Raw genomic sequence first — 21,614 nt, forward strand, 5'->3', positions numbered from 1 at the left:
ATTTACCTGTTATTAAATAAATATTAAAAATTTGAATGTTTTAATTTAGTTTCAGTAAATGTAAGAGAATACTGTGCATTCCATATATAGAAAATTAACAGAAAAATTTGGATGAAATGCTTTTTCAAGTTTTCTCTGTTCCAAAACTTTTGATAATATAGAATAAATGATGAAATTTTTCTGTAATGAATGACATCAGAAAATAAAAAATTAATTAAAATGTTCCCTTTCAAATATTAATTGTGTTTTAAAATTAAAAGGTTTTTATTACCTTTTAATTTAATGTCTAATGTTAATGTCAGAGAAAATTAATTTATTTTCATAGATAAGTGAAATTAACATTTTTGACAATAATATTTACAAGTGTGATTTAATAATGGAAACAGAATAATTCCGTTATTACAATAGTTGATCATTAATGTGTTAGTTTGATTTTTATGATAAAAGCTCATTAGTGCTGATATGTGTATTGTGGGGATTACAGATATTTTAAGAAATTATTTATAATTAAATTTGGCATATATAAGTTAGGGCATGGTAAGAAACAATATAGGAACTTGATTTTAATTTAAGCTTCCAATATAAAATACTACAAACAGACTTATCAATGTATTCAAAATAGCAAATATTTTTAAACCATATTTTCAAAACTATAATATATCTTTTGAATTAAAATAACAACATGAAAATTATTAAATTATTCAGTTAAATCTCTTGATAATTGTCACAAAAAGTGTAAGGCCAGCAATTTTTGTGTTTGGGATTTAAAATTAATACACAAATAGATAACAAAATCAATTTAAATGTCTGTGATTGTTTTACATTGTATGTATTCAATTTGAATGATTTATTTTTTGTTATTTTAATATTTTAAGCCAGATTTAGTTTTATTTTTACATTCCAGAGACTTATTTTTATAATAATTTATAGAAATATACAGTATTTGAAAGATGTAAATAACTTTTTACTTAATATTGCATTTTTATGCATTTTATCTAGTTGACACTATTTAATTAAAAATAGTTTGAATTTCTGAGTTGAAATTATATAAAGATATCCACAAATCAGTTATTGTTATTTTTAAATACTAAATTTATATTTACATTTTACTATTAAAAATAATATTGAAAGCAAGTTTGTATAATATGTAATTTGAGTTTATTTTCAGAAACAAACTATTAATATATAGTATTAGCATTTTATATTTATAATAAAATAATTTTATAAGTAAATATAGAAATGTTGATCTAGAAGTTTTTCAAAATGTGTAAGTAAGTTAATAGTTTCATAGCATTTTGCAGTCTATTGGATAAACATTCTTAATTTTTATGCTCAACTGTGGAACAGACCTACGAAAAATTAAAAATTTTATGTAAAAAATATGCTTTTTTTTTTTAACCCTGCAGAGGATCTAAATGACATGAAGTTTGGAATGATGTGTCTAGTTTTTTCATGATAGAAATATCCCGTTTTTTGTTAATGAGGATATAAAATATCAGGACTGGAAATTTTGCATTAAATCATTGGGCCTCACTCATCCAGTTATTCAGACTATTTTTTTTTTTTTAATAGACTATTATGATTACAGTTCTGTGAAGTTTTTTATTCAGCAAATTATTTACAAAATAATTGTATGTTGTTTTTTAAAAATATGATTAAAATATCATACAGTACATGTCTAATAGTTTCTAGTAATAAAAAGTCTGTTGCTGTATGAACTTTAAAGTGTTTTCTGTGATTATGTTCTTGTGAACAAATTGTATAACATACATATTTAACAAAGAGATATATACAAGTTAAAATTGATTATTCATAAATTAAAAAATAAATTATTCTGGAAAAGTTTTTAAATGTTATCTGATGTTCAGTTAAATCAATTTAATTATCTTTTTAATTAGTCTTTTGAATAAATGAGTCTAGTATTATGGTTATGAATTAGTTCACAATATTTTTTGTAGAAATTGTCAGATGATTCTATTTATTTATTAATAATAAATTTCTATTTTCTAATATGCAAATACATTTTTTACTGATAAAATGAAGTTTAATTAGAATACAAATACAAATTAATAATAATGTTCTATAATTCATCATAATGTAATTTGTTTAATAGTGAGAACAGAAGTTATATTACAAAAAAATTATCATTGAGAATTCTTTTTTCTGTCACTTAAAATGTATTTATTTTATTAGAAATATATTTTTTCTTTTAAAGTAAATTTATTAATTTTTCATAATACTGTATATATATATTTTTTTTTTATTTGAAAATTAATTTATAGTTATTTAATGATATATTTAATGATATCGTTAGTGAATTTTTTATCATGAATCCTGTTTTAGAAATTATTACATGGAAACATCAAAATATATAAACATATTTTCAATAAGTTTTATATAATAATCTTTCATTATTACAATGCTAATTATGATAATGAAAGGGCTATTATACAAATCATATGAAACAATGATCAATTAATCAAGTCTTCATTGTTTATCTTTGCTTTTATATATTTGTCTTAATTAAATTTGGTTACCTTTTGATTGTTCCAGTTTTGATGCTAGGAATAAAAGTCAATAAATCAGTTTCTATTATTAATTATTAATATCTAGAATATTACAAAGTATTGTTTAAGATAAATTATTTTAAAATATTTTAAAACGTATCAGTAGTAGCTATCTGCAAAAGTTGCAAATCAAGATTTACAAGTTTTATAGATAGATTACCTCACAACCAAGAATATTAAAAACAAAAATTTAAGAAATCTTCAAAACCTTTTTGTATCATTTATAATTCTATGAAAGATAAACCTTTCTTATTCATTCATTAATTTAAATTTCATATCCATTCCTGAAGAATATTTATTCATTAGCTAATAAGTTACTGTTTCACTCTTTAATAAAAGTAACAACAAATAAACTTAATTTTGATAGAAATAATATTTATTAATTTTTAATATTGATAACATTCAAATAACTGTTTTATATAAAATTTATATGCTTTAACAAAATAATAATTAATTACTTAAAAATTTATGGATTTATTGTAGTCAATGACTAAAATGTAAAATTATATATTGAATATATATTTTTTGAAATTTCTTACAATACAGTTTATAACTTTTTAACACATTATATTATGACAGAAAGATTTCTAAATGTATAACATTTATAAATTATAAAAAACAGTGCAAAAACAGTGTAATATGGAGAATGGAAATGAAAAATAAAACCTATAGTGAAATCCATAATATTATACATTAACTGTTCATAACTTATATTCAGATATTTTCTTTTAAAATTTTAAATCTTACATTCCAGTTTTATTAAGAAGTTGAGTAAAGACAGCAAATAATATAGCCCAATGAGATTATAAGTTTTAGTTTTTAAAAATAAATTTTTAATTTTACATATTTGACATATATTAAGAGTAATTTATTTTTATTTCAGGAGAAATTTATACTAAAACAATGCTAGATAGAGAAATCAAATCAAAATATGAATTAACAGCAGAAGTTCGTGATCAAGGAACTCCATCTCGATTTGATCAGGCAGCAGTTGAAATTCAAGTGTTAGATGTTAATGATAATGCACCTGTATTTATAGAACCTGTAGAAAATATTATTGAAGTTCTTGAAGAACAGCCAGAAGGAACTGAAGTAGTTCAAGTTCTAGCTTCTGACTTGGATGAAGGAAAAAATGCAGCAATAACATTTGAAATTATTCCAGGTAGATATATTTGTAAGAGTATTAAAATATTCTGTATTGAGTAAGATATATGAATCAGTGTTAAAATATTCTATTCAGTTTAAATTTTTGTACTGATATTTTCTCCTCTTTGGTTTCTCCAAAGAGGAGAAACTATCAGTACAAAAACTTTTTATTCCTCTTTGGTTTTTCCAAAGAGGAATAAAAAAGCTCTGTAAAAATAAATAAATAAAGATAAAAATTATTAATAAATTATTAAGTAAAATCATAAAAAAGTGCAGAATGACAATTTTTCAAGTTGTTTATAGACAAAATTGAATTTAAATGTTGATTGTTTTATTCCAATCTTCTATTGTAAACAACACCTAAGATGATAATTTTAATGTTTTAATAAGTATTTGGGAAGAATATATGATAATATTTAACAAGCTTGTTATATTTCTTAGTTTAAAATACTATTAACAGTTTTAAAATATACATTAGATATTAAAATCATATATCTAAATCCGAATTATGTGGTTAGGAATATATATATATCTTTTTTCTTTTTTTAATAATGACAATTAATAACATTAAACATTATTACACGTAGAAAAACTTAAAAACAGAAACAGAACTAGTATAAACAATTTTATTAAGCAGGAATAAAATTCACATTCTTTGGATGTGTACTGAGTTATCTATTTAATCTTTTTCAGTGTTTTCAATAAGTCACAATCTATTTTAAAGATGAGACTTTAATGATATGGTGATTGGAAAGCTAATCAACTGCAAGCATAAACTCATTAATATTGTTGTAGTGACAGATAGCAGATATGAACACAATCATTACAAAAATTAAATCATAGATTTCAGTAAAAATACTATGTAGATCATATTGTCAGTTAGTCATTGCTAATCCATTTCCAGAAAAGTCTTATTAAGGAAGATTATAGAATGATGATAATGGAGTGAATTAACATCCTATTAAAAACTGTTTATTTAAAATTTTTGAATAATGCATTGAAACTCAAAGACTTTGAAAGTAATGCAATGATTAGTTCTTAGATAACAGAAATCATTATAAATTTTTGATGGCGACATTGCACAAAACAATCTTTTAGACTATTGTGAAATCAAAGTGTGCAGATTTTCATATTCTAATAACTGATATGAGTGACATGGCACCATTCTCACAATAGGTATGAATGTGTTCATGAATGTTGCTCTGTCACAACAGATAGTTATATGATATGTGACAGAAGGGTTTCATTATAGTTTGAAAGTTGGTGTAAAATTGGATGTTTTTTTTTTTTTGCAGAGCTTGAGGCAACTTATTCTGTTAACCTTCATATGAAATTATTTTCATAGGATTTTACAAATGATATATTAAGACTTTATTAACTCATAATTAGTGCAATTTATTAATTTCAATGTACTCTATAAATAGATTCTACAGACATCAATGATATTATCATAAATTCTAGACTTTCTCATATTTTTATTTACATAAGTAACTGGTTTCTTTAAATTATTTAAGTCATTCAAATTTTTTTTTTGCAGTATCTGCTGTATTATAATATTATAATGATAACATTTCAGTTATTTCAAAGTGAATTTTGAAACTGAGATAACATAACAGATGTTATCATTTTGTCTTCATAAATTGATTTGATTGGCAATACATAATTAGTTAAGTATTAATTTATCTATCCAGTGAAATAAATCTGTATTAAAAGCCTGTATAGAATCTTATACTAAGAATATATCAAGAATTACTAATCTTACAATAAATGTTTGAAAATGCCTAGGAAATTATCTTCATAGGATTACTACATATGAAATATGTAGTAATCCTATGAAGATAATTTTATATGTTAGAATAAGTTATCTCAAGTTCTGCAAAAAGAAATCCAATTTTATATCATTTTTCAAACTATAATGAAACTCTTCTGTCACATATTATATAACTATCTGTTGTGACAGAGCAACATTTAGTAATCCTGAAATATGTAGTAATCCTGATATGCTTAGGATTACTACATATCTCATATGTAGTAATCCTAAGCATATCAGATTGTTTAGCTAGATAAATTTAAAAGATATGAATAGTATATTGCTATCTGACATCAAGTATGGGTGTGCATTTTTTTATACTTTTCCAGAAATGCCTAAAAAGATTTTAGTACTTGAAATCATAAACACTAATAAATTTATTGTACATAAATTTTAAATATTATAAAATGTAATTTTATTCTGAAGATTTTATTTTTATTTTATAGGAAAAGATGAAACTGATGGATCTCATATTTTTAGCATTCATAAAACAACAGGAAAGATCACTACAAATAAATTATTGGATCATGAAAAACAACAGATTTTTTCTCTTTCAATTGTTGCCAAAGATGGTGGTGTACCTTCTCATCAAAGTCAATTACATTTACAGATTCAAGTTTTGGATTTGAATGACAATCAGCCTATTTTCTCAACATCAAGTCTTACATTTCGCATTCGTGAACAGGTTTCTGTTGGACATGAAATAGGTCGAGTACATGCCATTGATGTAGATGGTGGTGAAAATGGGAGGGTGCTATATTCTATTGTTGGAGGAAATTTATATGGAGTTTTTAATATTGGAAGAACAACAGGATTATTATATACAGTAGGAGAAGTTGACTATGAGCAGTCATCAGAGTATATGTTACAAATTAAAGCAATAGATAATAGTGCTACAAATCCCCATAGTAGTGTCATTAATGTTAAAATAGAAGTAGAAGATATTAATGATTGCATTCCAACGTTCAAAAATGATCCAATTTTATTCTCTATTCCTGAAAGTACTCCACAAGGTACTCCTGTATGGAATTTTAGTGCCATTGATAGAGATAGTGGAATCAATGGACAAGTTCGATATGCAATATCTCAGCAATCTCCTAAAGCAGTGTTTAAAATTGATAGTAAAATAGGAATGCTCACACTCACAGAAGACTTAGATTATGAAGAATTTTCAGAATATACTATTATTATATCAGCTACTGATCAAGCTAAAAATGCAAATAAACGGTTAGCAAGTAGTGCAACTTGTAAAATAATAATTGAAGATGAAAATGATAATTCTCCAGTATTTCAGTCAAGAAGTCGAATAGATATATTAGAAGATGAACCAGTGGGATTTCCTTTACTTCATATTATAGCAGGAGATAAAGATTCAAGAGATAATGGAAGGGTAACATATGTTATAACAAGGGGAAATGAAAATGGTCATTTTTCTGTGGAATATGAAACAGGTAAGATTAGAATATTAATTATTCTTCATAAATGATTATATTTTTTCATTTCTATTATTTTTCCTAAAATGTAGCCTTATGGAATATAAAATGTTTTTATCAGTAATACTAAATATATATAAATTATAAATCTTAAAAGCAAACATAACTGTATATATGACATATGCTGAAGAGCATTGAAAGTATCTAACTTTAGCAAAACCTAACTTATTGTGTAATCCTTTCATCACATGAAGAGATTGATTACACAATAAAATTAAAAAATTTTATATTGGTCTAATAGAATATTTGTATCTAAATTTTCATGTGAAACTAATAGAATCTGTCTGTCCAATAGGTTTTATTGAATCTAAACTAACATATAAAGTCAATATATCTACTGGATAGCAAAGCATTAAATCCAAATTACAACCTGAATACTATCCATCTAATTCATTATTATTTTTAATATGAATTTTTTGTTTGTATACTGAATTTATCTATAATTGTATGAAAACAACCAATTCTGTGTATAATAAAAATATTCAATGATATTATCATAAATTCTAGACTTTCTCATATTTTTATTTACATAAGTAACTGGTTTCTTTAAATTATTTAAGTCATTCAAATTTTTTTTTTGCAGTATCTGCTGTATTATAATATTATAATGATAACATTTCAATTGCTATCATTTTAAATATCAAAATGTTTAGATAAAATAAAGTGTATGAAGTTATGATGTATCAGTGATTGTATTATATTTTAATAATGATTTTCCTTTCATCAATGACTATAATTTTGTCAAGAGGACAAATTACAGCATCAATCTGAGGATACTTCTTCAAATTAAGTTTTAATTATAGGAACACAGTTTTAGAATGGAAACATACTATATGTAATCAAACAGAGATATCATGAATTCAAATTTAATAAGATATACAATAACACAATGTTTTATCAAAAATTATTCTTTTATTTTTCTGATCTTTTAATATATAAATACAGATATCCCTTATATAACACAATAGTTAGGTCATGAGAAAGTACTGTGTTATGCAAATCTATGCCATACAAGACAAAAGACTAATACAAAACATTGGGTTAAGTTCAAAAGTTAGCAAAAGTATACTATTCTTTTTTTAATTAAGAGAAATATGTTTATTAAAGCAATCAATAATTAATTAACAATCACAAAAAAAATTGCACATTAATATTAATTTTTCCTTCATTGCTAAACACTGCTAAACAAGGATGTTTTCTTTTTGGCAAAATATCATTATCATCTGAGCTTTCCTGTTGATCTTAATCGGAAGTATCAGTGACATCTTGATTTTTCTATGGTTTTTCATTCATCTGATATTTTCTTTGCTTGCATTTGCCTAAGAAATTTTTTTTTTTTTTTGTGGTTTTAGGCCCCTTACCGCTCAGAGAGCACAAAGAGGCGAACCTAAGAGATCTTTATTTAAAATTTATTTTTAAATTTATTTTTTTTTTATGTAGTAACTTTCAATTAATCTATAAAAATAAAATACAACAACAGTCCTTTGGGTTCATTTAGAATGTTCTTGTCATTGGTTAAACCATTTACTGGTTTAACCAATGACAGCAACATCTGGTTTTTAGGAAAGCTAGAATAGGAAGCTAGAACAAGGAAGGAGAAAAACTGTACAATCAGTTCCCATTTAAAAAAACTGGATGAAAGGCATGAAATAACTGAAAATTTCAATATTCTAAAATCCATAAGCAAATATTAGACAATCCACATGCTTGTTTGAATAAAAAATAATTGAATGATGGTATTTGCACTAACAAAAGTGTGATGTTTTGTACTGCGATGTTTCCAATTTTTGAACTGTGTTGTAAGAGAGATTTCCTTAATTCTCAAAATGTGTTAGACCAAAACCAAGCAGAATGCTGCATTGTATGAGGAATACCTGTATATTTTAATTGTTATAGTTAGGCTCAAAGACTAAAAATACTTATTGAACAAAAAAATTGACCATAAAGTATTCTGACTTCTCAGATCAAGCCACATTGTGAATTTTGTGTCTTGGCACTTTCAAAAATGCACATATTTTTGCACAATCAAGAAGACCACAAAGCAAAATTCATGTTGAGATTTTTTTAATAATAATCAAAACATCATCTGACAATGTGAAAATGTCACAATGCATTGTGGGCACTTATTAATGCAGCATAATGCAATGTAATAAAAATATCTGTGCAAAAAATAAAAGTAAATAAAATAAGATTCTTTATTATTTAGAATAAAATTAAATTCTAATCTACATTAAGAATTATACTGAAAATAAACAGTCTCATTAATCTTATATCTAAGTTTTAAACTTCTAAGACATTGATAGAAACTTGTATTTATCGTTGTTTTTTTACTAATATTAATTTAAAAATTTGTTTGGAGTTGGTCTCTTTATGGAAGTGTCATTATTGAAAACAAATTTGCAATTAATTGACAATATGACTTAAAAAGAAATTTTTTTATTTCACTTAAATCTATAAATTTTTTTAGGTATCAAGGATTCATAAACAAAAAACTGACAGCATATTGTCTTCTTGACTGTGAATTATAAAAGAAAATGAAAAGTTACATTTATTATACTATGGTTTTTTTAATCGTATAGTGTTTGGTGATAGGAACTTTCACTGATTAGTATTTTTAAAATAAAAAACATTGTTCAGAATTGGTCCTTTGATGGAAATTCTCAATATAGATTAAAATTTGATTTTATTGTAAATAATGAAGAATTTGTTACTTATTTTTGCACAGATATTTTTATCACATTGCATCATGTCTGCAAATAAGCCTCCACATCCACAATGCATTATGGCATTTTCGCATTGCCAGAATGCATTTTGGTTGATTATTAAAGGAATCTCTAGAATACCAATTAGAATTTTTATTAATGTGGATTAAAATTTGTTAAATATGAATAATGTAATATAATTACATTATTCATATTTGCTACCAAGACAAAGCTAATTTTAAAAAATTGGCCAATAAAAAAAACAAAATTCATTGAATTGTCACAGAAGAAAAGTCTGATGACATTGTATTAAGAAATTCCTAAACTTAGTATCTTATATACTGGTATATCTTTCAGCAGTATTTTTATTTGTAACTGTAAAATTTAAATTGTTGCCATTATCCTTTCATATTAAAAGTTCTACTAGAATGCTTCTAATAGAGCAAATTTAGTATAGCATTTTTATTAAAGTGCAATTATTTAAATAAGCAGGAACTTGTGTGATCATTGATTAAAATACTTCTGCTTAATGATTTTGATAAAAAAAAATTTATTTCAAATAGGAAAATCTTTGAGAATCTTTAGGACATCATCATTCTACTAACATCCCCATCTCATCTGTCATAAATTTTTTACATATTTCCTTTTCAGTGCAGAAATCTTATTTGAATGACTGCTTAGCTTAAAAATCTGGGAAACTAACCTTTAGTTTTTTAGTAATGCAAAAACTGAATTAAAAATTTTTTACATTTTTAGTGAATTGTATTTCATGGATTTTTGCATTTTCCTTACAATAAAGAAAACAATGTTTTCTGTCAAAATATTGTTTGTTTCTTTTTAGTATTCTTTGCACTGATTTTTTACTTTGTATTCCGTCAATATTGTTAGCCTTAGAAGTGCTAAGAAATGAGATTGTTTAGATGAATCTATTTCAAATGACATTTATTTTCTTATAAATTAATATAGACATTACTATAATTATTTTGAAGTAAAATTAATGCCAACTATTAAAATATTATTTATTAAAAAACTGAAAATTTCATATAATTTCAATAAACTAAATAGGTCTATAATAATGGATCAAATGAAAACAAGAAAAATGTGATAAAATTTTGAATACTGTACTTACATAGAAAAAAAAAACACTGCTGTCAATCTTCAATATAATCTCCTGATATACAGTGGTACAGAAGACCATACAAGATCTTTGTGTTAACATGTTACTGCAAATCACAATGTTTTATTTAAATTGCTGGTTTCAGATAATGTAGCAGTAGGCCTACATCAGTGTTTCATCTCTCTGATGGTCTCAGAATAATATGAACAACACTTTCTGTGCTGTAGAATTAATTTTATTTGTAATATGAAGTCTAAAGTATTATCTCATCCTTAAGTTTATCTGATTTAATACTAAATGATAACAAGCAACATTGTCACAAAGCCAGGCTACAATTTTTAATCATATTTTTAATTAATTTAATTTAAAATATATACTCTCCACCTCAAATTAGTACTGTAGTGTCCTGCTTCTTTACATCATACTTTTTCATTAGCAATGGAGTTGTACCTATCATCTATCTAACTCCTTTCAGAGGAAAATTTTTGAATTGAAATGACATGACTTCTGATTTGTATCAGAAGTTCATATACAGTTAATCGGGCTTCCTGCCCCTAAGGTTTCCATATCTGTCTCATCTTTCATTATCTAACTTCATTCTCAAGATTAAGGAAAGACAGACAGGCTGACAACAGTGAGAATTTATAGATCTACAATTTTCTCAAATTGCAGCCCAATCATGTTTTTGAATCCTGAATGCCCTTTGAGGACATCATTTTAGATCCAATGGTGTTAAACTGGTGGACATGAATAGCTCCCATAGCAATGAGTTAATTCTTTCTTTCATGGAATCCAAGAATTATAGACCTATTGGAGGGCATCTGTTAAACATCACTGGAATTACATTGAAGTTTTGATAACAGTAGATGTTGGCCTTTAAACAATCAAAACTTTTATTACATTTTTCTTGTTTTTATTTGATCCACAATACTAAATTAATCATTCATTGTTCAAAGGATAACATCAGAAATTAATATACAGTTTCAAAATTTTATACAATCACAAGCAAATGAACATATTTTTTTGATTTATCTAGCATTAGTTTTTAAAAAATCTGACAGTACATTCAAAAATATTCAAAGCTGCTCATGGATTTTTATTCATTCATTTATGAATATTGGATGAAAATATTTGTTATCTGAATTTTCAAACCTCTCAAAAATATATGAAAACATTTATTCAGAATGTGGCCTGTCACTTCATTTAAAGTTTTCATATTTATTTTTTAATTTGAAATGATATATTTGTGACTTGTAATGATGATTTTTTCATTAATATATATATTTGCTATAACAAATATATGCATTAAATGGCACAATAATGTTGATTGATTTCTACATATTTTAAAACTAAACCTATTCTTATTGATATATCCAATAAGTATCCATTTTTGAAATTAATATTACTTGGTTTTATGTTCATTTGCATACAATATGTTTAAAATAATTATTTCTGACAGAATTTTATCAGAATATTTTGTTTTGTTTCCATTATATCTTTAATATATTTTCATATTAATTTATATTTCCACTTTGTTATTTAGTTAAATTTATTTATATATCCGTTAAGTTTCTCTATTTATTTTTTAACATTCTTTTTTATAAAAGGAATCATATTCATTGTCAAAAGAATCAATTAGATGACAATAGGTTTTTAAATAATTCATAAATCAGAGAACAATTCTAGGATTCTATGTATAATGAATTATTGATGATAGAAACATTGAAAAAGAATATACAGATTATGTATTATTTGTAGTAAGTCATGATATCTATAATTTACTAATTTTATAGTTTTTAATCACAAGAATAATTACAGCTATGAGAAGTTTTATATTTTTTTCTTGTATTGTTTTTAAATTGACATTTTTTTATCATTTATTAAATATAAGAATTTATTTTCAGGATTGTTAACAGTTGCTAAACCTCTGGACAGAGAGGAAATAAGTCATTATGTTTTAAATATTACTGCCAGTGATCATGGGAGACCACCTCGATCTGCTTATCAGCTATTACATATTTATATAGAAGATATTAATGACAATCCACCTCATTTTTTACAGCAGTTATATAAAGCAAATATATCTGAAAATTCTCCAGTAGGCACTTTTGTAATTAAAGTAGATGCCATTGATCATGATCTAGGTAAGAAGTAAGACCATTGTAAAAAAAGATTTTTATTATAAAATTTAAATAAAAATTATTATACATTGAAATAAATTTTAAGTTATAATTGTTTTAATATTAAAAAATCTTAAATTCAGCATGTACCTCACTACATAAATTTGTAATTTTTGAATGCGTTCAATTTCAAATGCGCTTCCTGTTTTATCCATTAATTCCATTCTAGAAGCTGGAGATGGCCATTGTACATGGTCAAAAATGTTTTTTTCATTAATAAATGTTCTATTTTACTGGATTTAAGGTTTCTTGATATTAATTTTAGTTAATATGTCCATTTTTTGGATTTTTCATTTTAACCATTGTTTTATTTTTAGTACAGTAGAACCTCGATTATCCGGACTAATTGGGGATGAAGGTAGTCCGGATAAGGAAAAATCCGGATAATCGAAACAAACACTTTAATTTGTCTTTTAATGATAATACAACACGTTTTCTTTTCGATGACATATCGGCAATATTAAAAGTAAATACTGTATTTAAATCGTGATCAAATTTTCAAGAAACAAACATTCATATTGAATTTGGACTACTACTGACCAACGCTAACAGACTACCTACTGTTTAAAAGGCCCTCTAGTGGCGCAAGAAGACGGATTTTATAAAATAAAAAGCAGTTGAAACTGCANATTCATTAAGCAAATGGAATATGGCTATGTATATAGAATGCTATTTTTGTTAATTAATAATGATATAAATAAACTTCAAGTATTTCAAGTAAACTTCTATTTGGTTCAGCATAAATTTTTATTTATTTATTTTTTTTCATCACATACCCTGGTTGTTAAAAGTTTTGTAATTTTATATATTTTAATTATATTTCATGTTTGTGCACAAGGAGAATTTTGAAAAATGTTCTTTACTGTTTGTATTGCATTTTTCAAATAGTAGCATTCTGTTCTCTGTGAGTGATAATATTGCTTGAAGAGGACAGTTATAAACTGTCAAAAGTACTCATATAAATAAATCTTTTCTGTAATGTGTGGGATCCACAAAGATCCGTAGGAGGACAATTGTAGGGATGTAGAAGTTTGATTACCACATACAATGGGAGACAACAAAGAAAACACATATAATTAAGTTTATATACAAAATATATATAGGATATATATACAAATTCCACAAGTAGGCTACATGTGGTGGTTTTCACAAAAGCCCTTCCAGCAAATACAACACGTGGATCAAAAATATTTGTCAGGCAATAATATAGATCAATGACTTATTAACCTAAACACAATATATTGTCCCTAGCAGGTAATTGCTTCGATGTGGACGGATTTTAGTTTCAAGAATTTCTGAAAAAAAAATCTTACACACCCACAGTTTCTGAGAACACCAAAGCAACCAATGCGCCAACCCAAGAGTCCAAACCAGATAGTGGGGTTGCCAGTCCCACACCTTAAATATCCTCATGCTGTTCTTGTAGTGTTGCCATACAAAACTAGCCAAAAAAAGGAATAAAAAAAAAATAATAAAATTTTGACAATGTATACCCCAAAAACCAACAATTACCACTGAAACAGCACAAATGCCAATAGACAGTTGTGTTGTTGCTTTTGTAACATTTTAATTTTTTTTAGTAGAATATTTTCTGTTGTACAGTACATAGTATATTGTATTCACTTGAATAGACCCACTGTGGGTCTATTTTTTTAAAAATCCATTTGGATATGGGTCTTATTTTAATCAAAATTAGTTTTGTGTGTTGGTATGAGTGGTCACAGGGACTATTAAATAAAAATCAAAAAATAATTTTAAAAATGTAAGCACAGTTTATAAGAAATGTGATATATTAATTTACACAATTACAATTTTTAATGGGTTATTTACAGTAATCTGTAGCTTAAAAAATATGATTCAAATAAATCCATGCATGGGATTATTTTTCTAAATGCATCTGGGATGTGGGGTTTATTTTAGCCTGTGGAGTAATTTATACCTGTGGATCTAATCAAGTACTGTGCATAAGGTATTATGCAAATAATGAACACAGCACATATATTTCTTCATCTGCTTGCCTTAACACTAAGTATTGCAGATTTTCTACTAAAAAATTTTTAAATTTTGATTTCAAAATTGTTTAGTGTATATACAATTTGAGACATTCTATGTATAATATCCAAACATAATTATTTTTAAAAAAGTTCTTATTGTCAAATTTTTCAACATTTATGAAATTATTTTTTTCTGTTTCAAATTTGATCATCTCTATATTGAATTGAAAGTTTTTATTTATTTTGTTATTCCAAAACTAGATGATGAACTTGGACAATTCGAAATCATTTCTGATGAAATAAAAACTATGGATTTCTTAAAATTTTAAATGAAGTTTAAAAAACTTAATTTAAAATTAAATTAACCCAAACAAAATATAATACATTTCAGTGAAAATTAAATGAAAATTTTTCTTTTAACAGGTGATAATGGCAACCTAAGATACATGATTCCTTTAGGAGTTGCAGACAATAAATTCACAATTAATTCTGAAACTGGTGAAATTTACACTGCAGTTAGTCTTGATCGAGAAGAAAGAGCGTCATATTTTATTACAGTATATGTCCATGATGGTGCTTTTCCTACACAATATGATATTACAACAGCTATTGTAGATCTACTTGATGTTAATGATCATGCACCTGAATTTGGTGATTCATGTTATGCATTACATGTTCCAGAAAACAGTGACTTGAGTGTAATTCATACATTATTGGCTACAGATCATGATGCAGGTTTGAATGCTGAAGTAACATATACAATAACAGGTAAATTTATTTTATTAATATATAATTTGAGTGACTCATTTTGTTGTACACTTTATATGATTATTTTAAAAATGCTTATTTAAGAAAAGAGAGCATTATTAATAATAATATTCAACTTAATTTTTATATAAAATAAAAAAATTGTTGTTCAGAACCCATTTAGTTGGTTATCTAAGTTTTACATGCAATTAAGAATTCATTTGATTATTTAACTCTTTTTTAATTAATATAAAAGAAAATGTATATAATTTCAACTGTATACAATCAAATTTTATTGTTGTGGCTACTCAAACATACACTAGATCTTAAAATTATTTAATCTTACTTAAAAACCATATAAAAAATTTATAAAATGTAAATACAGAAAATCCTTGTTAGTTTCAAATTCAAGAGACAAAATAATTGTGACTCTAAATCATTGAATTTTGACTTTCCGAGATTTACATATTTCTGTACAATATGCCAAATGCCACATAACTGATGTAATTCATTAAGCAAATGGAATATGGCTATGTATATAGAATGCTATTTTTGTTAATTAATAATGATATAAATAAACTTCAAGTATTTCAAGTAAACATGTGTCTGGTGAGAACCTCACAGGTTGCAAGATTAAAAGTAAAGCAGAATTCCTGGACTGGAAATGTAGTAGCTCAAATTTTTTTTAAAGTAGTATAAAAAATAGTAATTTGCCCAAATCTAGTAACCTAGAGCCCTAAAAATATCTCAATCTGTACTTGTAGCCTAATCTTGCAATCCTGAAACCCAACTGTATTTTATGGGATAAGAGAAAAAAGGCTAGTATGGGAAAGGTAAGATTCAAAAATATTTTACTATAAAAGCAAAGCCGTGTTGACCAGATTAGAGTTGTTCTTGGTCTATTGTTCTTTTATAGTATGAAGACACTTTGATCTAAAAACAAGTTAACATATGCCTATCACAGTTAAGACAGAATTTTTATTACGAATTTTGAAGTAGCCGTATTTCGAACTGACCAAATTCCTTAACATGTAAATCTCTATATCCTCAACCAGGACAAATAGTATGGTTATGAACTAATGAGATTTCAAACTATCTGAGTTCAAATTAACAAGGATTTCCTGCAGTATCATGATAATTTGAAACAGAATTTACAATTTCTCACCAACATGGCTGATTTATATAAATCAGTTTTTATATTAATGATAAATTAAGGTATTAATATTTAAACTAATTTAAAAAACTTTCTAAACATATTCTAAATTAAAAATGCTTTAAAAACCTTTCTAAATTGTTTCTGAAAATGGCCATATGCTTGCAAATTTTAAAAATGTAACCATTTTTTGGTTTTATCAGTTCAATAAATCAGTTATATTCACAAATAAGAAAGCAGTTTTATATTTTAAATCTAAATCATTATTCATTGAGACAGATTTTTTTTTATAACAGTATTTGATAAGCAAAAGTATATATTAGGAGAATATAAATATTTAAATTCATAAATGGAGTTTTTACATCTTTGTGCTTTTATTTATTTATTTATTTTATTAGGACAACTTTTTAACATTTTAGCTATATGATTTTAAAATGCACTTGTTTCTTCTAATAAAAGCAGTTCATATAATTATTAAGGAAATGAGAAAGTTAATTATACTTCATGCCAAATAATGATCTAGTGTAATGTTATGATATAACATATTCTGTCTTATGGCATTAAAATAATTGAATAAAATGTTGATTTTAACACCGTAAAATAGAATATGTTACATTGTAATATTACATTAGATTATTAAGGAAATATTTTATCTTGAAACTTAAAATTCAATCCAAATATAAATAGTTTTTTTTTTAAAAGTGAAAATTTTTAAAAATTCTTTAAAAAGTCAAGAACTGTCAGACTGTACATTCATCTTTAGGATGCACTAAAGACTTTTTTTTCATTTTTTATCTAATTACTTCTTGAGTATGTTGTATAACCAAAATATTTCTGAAATTTTTCATAATATTAAAAAAGCTTCATTTTAGGAAAAGCTATTTAGATTATGTTTTATATATTTTGTTAATTATAATTATGTTATATATTTAATAACAATAAATATTAAAGAGTTACATTTTTCAGAAGGAAATATTGGAAATAAATTTAATATTGATCTTCGCACTGGACAGTTGTCAAGTCGGCCCCTTGATCGAGAACAAGTATCTCATTATAATCTAGTAATAACTGCTAGAGATCATGGAAATCCTTCTTTAAGTAAAATGTGTAACATTTCAATCATAGTATTAGATCAGAATGATAATGATCCTCAGTTTGAACATTCAGAATATAGTGCAACAGTTCCTGAAGATATTGCTTTAAATAGCAGTGTTCTTGTTGTTCAAGCACATGATCAAGATGATGGTATAAATAGTAAAGTTACTTACTCTCTAAGTAATGAAACACAATCGTTATTTTGGATTGACAGTGAAACAGGCATTATCACTACTGCAGGGTAAATACATTTTATTTATTTTGATATTAATTAATTAAATATAAATATAAAAATATTTTTATTGTATGTTTAAAACTTTTATTTTATAATTATTTTAATTTAATTAATTAGAATATAAATTAGAACATGAAATAATTCAAACTGCAAAATTTTTTATTACCTGTACAGAAAACTCAATATATTTCAACATGAGCATTCCTTTGTAGCACACAAAATATGTAAGCAATGTTTACTCTCATACCATACATTCTGTAACATTTATAGTGTGACTCTTTTGATTGTGCTTGTATGATGTACTGTTGCAAGGTCTCAACAAGCTCTCTGGAACTACTGTTTTGTAAATCATATTTTTAATATACCCACAAAGCCTCAACAATCTCTTCAGAAAATGATGGTTTACCAGTGTTTTTATCTTTATGAACTGATGCTGTGACTAAAAGGTTTGTCATCCATGACTTAATTAGCTTCACATCAGATGGCTTCTTTCTATGATATGTCCTAAACATTTGCTGTGCACTAATCAGATATGTTTCTGCAAGTCACACAACATATTGAACCTTTTCTGTACTGAAGCCATTTTGAAGAAAATTTAATGAGAGTGCTCCTAGTAGCAAAATTGGTATACAGAATACATGATCACTAAACTTTATAACAGCCCAAATTTACCTGTAATAATAATTTATATTTTATCAATGAAACTTATTAATCTGTTTAAATTACAGTAGTCATTTATGTTTACCTTATACAATAATTTATATTTAGTAGCATTTGAAAATTGATGTGATAAAGGCAATTATTTTTATTAGGCATAAATGCAGCTAATAGAAAGTTGCAATATATGAAAAAAATACATAAATTTAATTTATTTCATTTAATATTTACATTTTTAAATTTATTTAAATATCCTTTGAATATCTAAGATATATTTGAAATTGTTTATGGAAAAAAAAAATTATTTTAATGTTAAGTGGAATAATTTTCCTAACCTGCAATATTTTGGAATTTATATTTGTCATTTATTGTATACAGATTATATTAAATGTTTTCTATTGTATTTGTTATAGACATTTTGATCGTGAAAAGAAAGCAACATATATGTTTGAAGTCCGTGCCACTGACGGAGGAAAATATGATGCACGATCAGAGAGAGCATTAGTTCATATTACAGTAATGGATGTCAATGATAACAGACCAATATTTTCAAAATATCCTTTTATGGCTAATGTATCTGCTCATGCAGCTTCTGGAACTCAAGTTCTACAATTACATGCTGATGATAAAGATGAAGGTCACAATGCAGAAGTTATTTACAGGTAATTTTTAACATGGTTTATAAATTTCCTTTTTAAATTTCAAATAACATTAAATTACAGAAAAATTCACATGGGGAAATTCTTTATGGAATATTTATTTTATAATGCATAATATAAGTTATGTAGAATATTTTTGGCAATGAGTCAGTGATATTAACATGATCATTTATTAATACAGTCGATCCCCCTATAACACGGGTTTTTATAGTTTGGATTCCTATATCACGGTGAAAAAATTGTGACAGTATTCGTACAAACATGCTAAAAATACTCGTATAATTCGGTAAAACGTCATCGCCAACTTGTGTCATGACAGGATTGCACAAATCGTTGACTTTAAACGAGCAGTGGACCTACCAAAAACCATTTATTATTTAATGTCCATAAAAATTATATTTATATTAATGATGTCTCCAAAGTTCAGCAAATTTTTCGTAAAAAAAAATAATTTATCAGGAAGCATGCGAGCGCCATTCGGTGGCAAGCTCCACGGCAAAAACAAGCTTAAGCAATGGCGTAGTTGAACGGTGTACACTTGGTAAGTAATTCTACAATTTTTTGTTTATAGCATAGTTTATATGGATTATTCCCAAAAAATTATACATATTTTGGAAATGTTGAGTCAAATTAGTCTAGAATCGATTAATTTTATGGAAGAAACCTTTCAAACAGCCATAGTCCGTAAACTGCGTACGTGCCAGGCTGTGATTGGCTGGACTTATAGAAAATGGATTCATAAAAACTGGAACATATCTACCATGTTATAGGGGGGTCAACTGTAGTTTATTTTCATAAGTTTCAGAGTTATGTAATGTACAGCTCACCTTCAAAATTATAAAGTTAACAAATATGATAAACATAATTTTACATTGATCTTTGGAGAAATATTCAGATACTCTACCCTAGCTTAATTTGATTGTGACCAAATTTACATTTTGAGCTAGACTTGTATAAACCTAAAGTTGTTATTATATAAATATCTTTGATTTTATGACAGTAAAGATTAAAAAATATTAAAATTGGACTATTTGAATCCAAAAATCATGTTACAAGCATTGGGATAGTCATCATTAGTTTGGTACCATTGGTTTCACTTACAAATTTAGAATTGTGAAAATTTGTCTATATTTCTAGAAACTTTTTGGATATACTATATAATAGAACCTATTTGGAAGGAATTTTTATTCTATCAAAAATTTTTTGAAGTACTGATTTTATATAGAAATCCAAGTTCAAATTATGTACAGTACAAGTCTTTGAAAAAACTCTTAATTCTGAAACGCTCATTTACTTGTTGATTTTTAAATAAGTAAATCAGATTTTTGCAATTTAAAAGACAAAGAATATTAATTTTAAAGATAAGTTCATTAAATGGGTAATTATTGTTTGTTAAACTGTTTCTAGATTTGGAGTTTAACAGATTTAACAGAACAAGAATTCATGTTAAACAGTTTGAGATTTCTTTTTCCATACTTTTGGTAAAATTCAATATGTAAAATTATTTACATTTGTTTTTTATCTTTAAAAAAATATTAGAAAACAATAATAAATCAAAATAAATACAACATTATAATTATTTATTAAAACATGCATAATGTTAAGAAACTCAAATTGTTTTTAAATGAAGACTTAAAACAGATACATTGATTATATAGTTTTATAATTTGTAAATTTTGTTTGAAATGTATATTCTATTGACTAGAGGTTAATTTGTATGTGTATTGATATTGACAATGATTTTAGAAAACATACTGATCTATCTTAAATGCATTAAGAAGAAATCTAACAACTTTTAAAAATTAAAAATAAGTAATTTTATGATTTAGGTTTTGTTTTGTTTTACTAGTTTCTTGAATAAACATTATTTTAAATAGGGAAGATTTCATTGGTTATCCTGTCTGGTTTTTAATAATCCTGAGTTACAATGAACAAAATATTACTTATCTGAGGTTCTTTGCTACTGAAATTAGTAATTTACAATGTAATTTCAATAGCATGGCTATCGGGGACAATTTAATAGATATTTAATTGTAATTATTAAAGCTGTTTTAAAATG

At 25.2% G+C, this 21,614-nt stretch overlaps 1 protein-coding gene across 1 annotated transcript in view; it reads left to right on the top strand.

The window, feature by feature from the left end:
* LOC111626921 (protein dachsous-like) overlaps nucleotides 1-21,614 on the top strand; it is a 103,087-nt gene that overhangs the window by 66,224 nt on the left and 15,249 nt on the right. The window contains 6 exon segments of the mRNA XM_023370447.1: nucleotides 3,451-3,729; nucleotides 5,970-6,974; nucleotides 12,740-12,979; nucleotides 15,433-15,777; nucleotides 17,876-18,245; nucleotides 19,310-19,558. Of these exon segments, the coding sequence (XP_023226215.1) occupies nucleotides 3,451-3,729; nucleotides 5,970-6,974; nucleotides 12,740-12,979; nucleotides 15,433-15,777; nucleotides 17,876-18,245; nucleotides 19,310-19,558 (2,488 nt within the window).

The sequence above is a fragment of the Centruroides sculpturatus genome, unplaced genomic scaffold, assembly GCF_000671375.1.
Source record: "Centruroides sculpturatus isolate CEXI.00-Female unplaced genomic scaffold, Cexi_2.0 scaffold164, whole genome shotgun sequence".
NCBI lineage: Eukaryota > Metazoa > Arthropoda > Arachnida > Scorpiones > Buthidae > Centruroides > Centruroides sculpturatus.